Source organism: Diachasma alloeum, unplaced genomic scaffold (assembly GCF_001412515.2).
Source record: "Diachasma alloeum isolate Michigan unplaced genomic scaffold, Dall2.0 Dall_scaffold_00184, whole genome shotgun sequence".
NCBI classification, from domain to species: Eukaryota; Metazoa; Arthropoda; class Insecta; order Hymenoptera; family Braconidae; genus Diachasma; species Diachasma alloeum.
The window spans coordinates 1,214,469-1,221,865 of record NW_021680350.1 but is presented as its reverse complement, the minus strand read 5'-3'; the positions used below and the strand labels follow the sequence as shown (position 1 = coordinate 1,221,865).

General features: G+C 36.6%; 1 protein-coding gene across 1 annotated transcript; it reads right to left on the bottom strand.

The window, feature by feature from the left end:
- Positions 1–251: 251 nt before the first annotated feature.
- LOC107047975 lies at positions 252–2,057 on the bottom strand. The gene is made up of 2 exons (XM_015270911.1): positions 1,210–2,057; positions 252–909 (listed from the first exon to the last, which is right to left on the bottom strand). Exons 1-2 carry the CDS (start codon positions 2,055–2,057, stop codon positions 252–254), a joined length of 1,506 nt encoding a protein of 501 aa, XP_015126397.1.
- Positions 2,058–7,397: the final 5,340 nt, after the last annotated feature.

The following is a 7,397-nucleotide window of genomic DNA, read 5'->3' as shown; positions in this document are numbered from 1 at the left end:
TGATTGAAAAAGTGATTAAAAAACGAGGAAATAAATTATATGTGAAGTGGTTAGGCTTTGATGATTCTCATAATAGTTGGATCAATGAGTCAGATGTGTAATGTGCAGAGATGTTTTTTTTATCTACTTGATGTGTATCATTTGTGAAAAGGAGATAAAATTGAAAAAAAAACACATAATTTTTGTATATTCATATTTATTTTTCACCTTAATCCTAAATATACAATGTATGAAAATATATATATTTATAATTATACACTTGGTTTAGTATACCCCCAAGGTAAGGTATCTATCATGTTCGTAGAAATCATACGCTTATCATCTTCCCAGCTCAATGCTAATTTCTTCTGACGGATTGTATGCACCTCATGTTTCTTACTCCGGATCAAATATTGATCTTTCACAACATGCTCATTATTGAGGAGACAGTTCTTATAGTCATTAAAAGTGATTTTCCTGAGTGTAGCAGCTTTAACACCCTTAGCTTTCTTCTTAGCTTTTTCGTCATCCAACATCCTGAATGTGTATGTCTTCGCTCGCAATCCCACAAATTCAACCATGATTTTACCATTATTCTCATCCTTCATAAGACCCAATACTTTCTTGTTTGCTAGCGGCATTCCATAAACATTATCCTCTTTGTAGTCAGAGGTATCGAACATGTGTATGTCTCGTTTAACACACTCATAGATATTGGGTACTTTGAACAAATACAATAAACTATCTATATATGTGTACATCAATTTCGCGGTGCTCCCAAATTGAGTTTTGACATAGTTGTAATGGAAGTCATACACAACCGTTTTCGATAAATCGAGGATGGCAAATCCAACGTAGATGGGTTTCTTGAAGTACACTGACGTCCGATTCATTTCAATGATAACCATATCATCATCGAAGATCATATAGCTATGAAAATTAGGTTTTGCTATCAAAGCTTTTGCTCCATACCGACCAACCCAGTGTGTAACGAGCTTAATATCTTTGTGTTTTCTAACATTCTCCATCGTTTTTCCGAATACAGCATTATTCATCAATTTGTAAAAGTTTTTTTCGAATTCATTCTTTGATGCTTGTCTCTTCAGAGTATTCAGTTCAATGTAGGGTTTCAACCAAGGCTCCTGCTCGAATTTCAAAATACGATGAATGTGTTTTAGTTTCATACCAAGTGCTGTGTATTGTTTCAAGTTTCGATAGTGTATGACATACTTCTCCTTCGGGAAAAGTGTTGTCACTAATTTTGCATGTTTGCTTCCTGGTGGGATTAAATGCTCTGGGCAGAGAGGGAAATCCTTATGCAAATCATGTAGTCCGTTCGGATATTCCAAATCAACTTCAAGAATGTATCCAATTGGCGAGTCATCAGGAATATTCAGAATATCCACAGAAGAAGGATCAATCCACTCAAATGAATCACGAGGCAGGCTCATACACATAGCAGCCCCATACAAATTGTTCACATCATAATACATTAAATATGATGTTTCTGTAGATGAATCATAGAGTTTCTCCCCCATAAATGGATTATTAGCATGAGCATATCTATTTGCACACTGAGATACCCCACCTCTGATACCTTTTTCAATGAATAAAATCATTTCTGTATCTGTAAGAAGCTCCAAACTCACCTTTGTATGCTTCAACATAGCATCGAAGGCTAAACCAGGTGCTGTATAATAATGCAAAGGGTCCAACTCATATGTAGAGAGGCAATTGTGACGGAAATTTTCGAAAATGTCAGCTAGCAATAAGACATCAGTCTGTAGATAAAGATCTGAATACTCCCCCAATGTTTTAATATCAAATTGTCTCCACACACTCAGAGCATGCTGATAATCTTCATCGGATACATGCTCATCCATCAGTTTTGAATAAAACGCTTCTTTCTCTGGTAATTTCGTTTCATCCAATTTACTCCAATCATCAATATATTCATAGGGGAATACTCCCTTTCTGCACAGAAGATTGAATTTGATGGGATCTGGTTGGTATTTTTTAGTGCTTTCTTTATGCACATCATCAAGATAATTTGCTAATTTTTGAAGACTGCTACCCATAAATCGGAACGAATCGATGAATCTCAAATTCACGCAAGTCCCTGGGATCCATTTAGTGAATGAGATATAACGTTCTTTATTCACAGGAAGAATTTTTATATCCCCCGGAAATGATGTTGCNAAATCAAGATAATGATGTATATTAAAAGATAAATATATATATATATTTTTTATTAAAAAAATCCATGGTCTCATTATTCTATATACACACCTTCTCCCCATCAACATCATAATAATAAGAGTAATAATAATANAATATGCTGCCCCACGATATTTTCCTGTTAAATGACTAAGATCACGAACCTTGTCCCCATCACTTAAAGGATTCTTACAGATGTAGCACTTCGCTGCTGATTGAAAATCTTCAATTTGTTGGGGTCATAAATTTTCCATCTTTAGATTAGCTTTCAAATACCGGTCAGCTGTATATGCTAGTTGTTGCATTTCCATCGAAAACCATTCAATACAATCATGACCTCGATGCGTTTTGAGTTTTGATCGAGAATCATCAAAAGCACAATGCGTGTAGTATGCGAAGCTATGGGCAATATGATGATCATTCTCCCCCTCCGGTTTTATCAGAGATTCTAGATCTGCGTAAACTGCAAATGGAATTTTTTCTCCATGCTTGAAATTTTTGAATTTTAATATCTTATCCTTCTCATCAGGTATAATCATTCGTACTTTGTTCAGATTAGTACAATCTTCCCTATGTTTCTCGAACGAAGCTTGATGTCTGATGTGACAAAGACAACGATCACATAACCATGTGAATGACTTTGCTTTGGAGATTTGATTGCTGACTAGTCGTGACAAGTTGCGAATCCAAGCGAAATGAAAGGTTGATTCATCAGACAATTCCGCATTGCTCTCCACCATCAATAAATGGATTGTATCTCGACTTGTAATCTTCTTACTCAAGTATAAAGGAACTATGGTATTCTTGCGAGCATGCGATTCTAGGCCATAAACATGAATCCTCAAATCATTCATCTCCTCAAACTTGGGAATTTCTTTGAGAGTCATTGGGAAGGTTAGACCTTCATATTTGAGTACAGTGCGAAAATGAGGATATGAACCGAGTGAGCAGGCATTTTTACATGTCGGATGAAGAGCGGCCGTAACTGCCCACAAAAAACAAAATTGATCGAAATTTTTTATATTCACAACAGCTTTCCTAGCTTAGATGTCATTTGGAAGCTCAGTGAATGTTGAGGCTCCACCTTTCATGGGTTCGTACTTGTTAATATTAACAACCAAATTCACTATTTCACTGAAGGTCCAGCCGGAACCCATCTCTTGAAAATCTTCCAGTTTGACAATGAAATGATCTATTATGGAATAATCAAACCAATCACTCAGGTTTGTTCCAGGCAGAATCACTTCATTTTTCGATGTGAAATGTTTCGTTTCTTCTTGAACTTCCTCTGATTTTATGATTATAAATTTACATGAAAGCACGCAATTGACCTTCACACCCCCTACATCACTCAAAATATGATCCAATTGACGGTGAACTAGAACTTTACAATCTTGAAGGAAAGATTTGATGTCTTTATGAACCAAATTGATGACAACCCCTGTCTTGATTCGATTTTCGAAGGCAGATTGTAAATTTCTCCATTTCACTCGATTGGAAATTTTCTTCACTGATTTCTTCTTCTGCATTTTACCACCATGTTTGCTGTGATATTTAAACGCTTCAATATACCACAGTAGTTGTGCAATTGTTGCTTGAATTCCACTCCTTTCACCACTGGACTTTGCATTTTTCAAGTATTTGTTCAATAATTTAATATTTCTTTCTGTTAAGGTCTTCAAGTTCTCAATCTCATCTGCATGAACACGAGGAAGCAACTCATATGCTTCTCTCAAAACTCGCAATAACTTCTTTCCTTCTTCATCCATCCCAAAAGATGGAGTCGACACTAACTGGTTCAGGATGGTTCCCCACCTCTTTTATACTCAAACGATGACTCATACCATAAAGAAAAAAAGTATGANCAATTGAAAACTAATTCTCTCAGTTTTATTTTCTTGCTGATCCTTCACAGGTTCCATCGTTCAGATTAAATCAGCAGGTTGGTGGCNGACCTCTGTCTTGATTCGATTTTCGAAGGCAGATTTTAAATTTCTCCATTTCACTCGACTGGAAATTTTCTTCACTGATTTCTTCTTCTGCATTTTACCACCATGTTTGCTGTGATATTTAAACGCTTCAATATACCACAGTAGTTGTGCAATTGTTGCTTGAATTCCACTCCTTTCACCACTGGACTTTGCATTTTTCAAGTATTTGTTCAATAATTTAATATTTCTTTCTGTTAAGGTCTTCAAGTTCTCAATCTCATCAGCATGAGCACGAGGAAGCAACTCATATGCTTCTCTCAAAACTCGCAATAACTTCTTTCTTTGTTCATCCATCCCAAAAGATGGAGTCGACACTAACTGGTTCAGGATGGTTCCCCACCTCTTTTATACTCAAACGATGACTCATACCATAAAGAAAAAAAGTATGATGACTCATTTGTATAGAAAAAGGTTATGAGATAAGGATCATTTCATATTTCAAATCTCGAAAACTCTAGAACTCCCCCAACGTAATTCGAGAACTCTCAAGAAGGTTCTAGACTCTTCTTCCGATTATTCTCGANAGTTCAGCTGGAGCATGAATCAGTACTTGCTCGACAACCGCATTGTCATTGAGGCAGTATGGTGGAACTGAATTCAACCATTGAATTTCATCAATACTCGCTACCTCTGATTCATCCTCTGTGTTGGTGATCTTGTCTCTCAGCTCCTCGCAGAATTTCTTCAATTTCCCTAAATTGTTGATACTCTCGATTATATTTGATAAGTCCTCACCTCGAGTAGAACATTGAGAACAATTGGTTTTCCTACCAGCATCTCGCTGAGCTTCCAGGACTTCATAATTATTCCACAAATAATGCAAGTCAGTCCCGAAGTGTCTGGCAAATTTATGCAAACTTTCATCGAAATGTTCACGGATGATCACTTCATCTGTACTGCATGCTCCACCACCATTCTTATTAAAATGATTATGATAACACATTACCACTACGTCCACGTGTACGTTGTGAGGTTTAACTGTCAGAACTGTGACTCGAATTGAATGTGGACTGCGCAGATGGTGCGCGTTATATAGGGATCCCCCACCCTGATGGTAGCTTATGACTCATCTCAGAACATTCAAGAACATTAGAGAATATTCGAGATCAATCGAGAGAGAAATAACTGATATCTTCCTCATATTACATGATGATTCATCATGGTATTATATTTCATGCAAGTTCCAACAGGAATCAGGAGGTATCCCCACCATGCGCGAGTTGATGAGTCATCAATGAACCATTAATGATGGTGGTGCCACCTGGCGGTAGTTGTGTGAATGAGTATTCAGAACATTCGAAAACATGTTTGAAACATTTTGAAAACATTTTGAAACATTTCAAAAACATTTTGAAACATTTTGAAAACATTTTGAAACATTTCAAAAACATTTTGAAACATTTTGAAAACATTTTGAAACATTTCGAAAACATTTGAAACATTTAGAGCGAAGAGGAATTATAAGATACCCCACCCCGCAGAACAATGAGTCATCCCCAGATACCAGGATGACATCATCCTTCCAGAATATTTCCCGACCGTGCTGCCACCTGGCTCTCGAATATTCAGGATGACGTCATCCTTCTAGAAAACTCTACGATGGTGGTGTCACCTACGTGACAGTCGAATCCCCCCAGCGATATAAGTCCCAACAGGACTCCGGAAGTCCCCCCACCACATCCCCAAACCGATGAGTCATCATGATAACTCACCGATGACGTCATCCATCTCGAAACTTCTGCGACTGTGGCGCCACCTGGTGGCGGGCGCTGGAACTTCNTGAATGAGTCATTAAGATTTTGTGAGCGATTTTTGTATTATGAAACTAACAATAAAGTTATGAAATCATAAAATTTCAATGTATTCACTCTTTCTTGTGTTTCCCTACATTTTCCATAACAAATATTCAATTAAAAAATAAAATATATATGGCTAATTGATGAAGTTCAATAGAATTAAAGCTTTAAAAGTGAAAAGAAAAAAGTTTACGTAGGAGAATCGAATTGGAACTCCAGGATGCACTCGCTACCACTGAGCCATCCTAGAAGATATTTTCTGACATCAATCTATCCTCCGATGGAGGATATAAAAATAAATAAATCAAGATAATCATGTATATTAAAAGATAAATATATATATATNTGATTAAATCTGACATATTACATATGAGGTATTCCACGCCAAATGAGCCAACCGCTGACCCTCACCCTCTTGGAAATTGATGGCGATTTTTTCTACGATTGGGAAAGTTGAAAAACTATATCTCAAATTTTTTCAGATTTTTTCGGCAGCCCAGTTCGGAGATATGATTTTTGTTTCGTTTTTCCGGTTTTTTTCAATCTCGTTATTAGGGCCCGAGCTGCAGCATCAATGGAAACAGGGCATCGAGCCCCACGCTTCTATTTTATAACGAGATGACGCACAAATCTTAATTCGATTGATTTGAAATTTGATGTTTCATACGTTACAGTCGTATCGTTAAATTTCGGAATCATCGATTGGCGTCATCTAGATGTAATGAAGAACAAATCTGCTTGTACTCCATCAGATCTGAGGGACTCTCATTGGAGAAAATCAATTATTTTATAGTTTTATGTGCAGTATCATACCTGTTAAATAAAAGCGTTTCTTAAAAAATTTTTTTCCATTATATTTTTTTTCTATTATATTTTTTCTATTTTTTCCTATTGTATTTTATATGTAGAAAAACGAGACGAGACAAACCGAGGCAAAAACCGCGATTTTACATTAAAAAAAAAAAGAAACTTGAGACCGAAATGAGATAAATGGAGTCGAAGTCATCACGAGAGGAGTCGATACTACGTATTTTGAGACTGAGACGAGAGTAATGATTTCCATGTGTATTGAGACGGATATCATCTTTCCGAAGTTTTGTCTCGTGAAGTGTCTCGCAGCATCACTAGTTTTAGAGTTGTTGGTGTTGTTTAAGTTCTTCTCGTTGAGGACCGACGTACCCCCACGTTTTCGACATGACTCTTGGGTTAAAAGCGAAGAGCGGTTCTTTTCACATATTGACAATTTTGTGTTGTTGAGGAGAGAAATTGATTCATCTCAACCCAGACAAATCTTCCCGTTAATTTCGTGTTCTTCCACTTATTTCATTCCATAATCATCCGTAAGTCAACAATAAGTAAGAAAAAATTACCAGAAATTTCGATTTTTGGGCCAAACAAATGAAGGGGGGGGGGG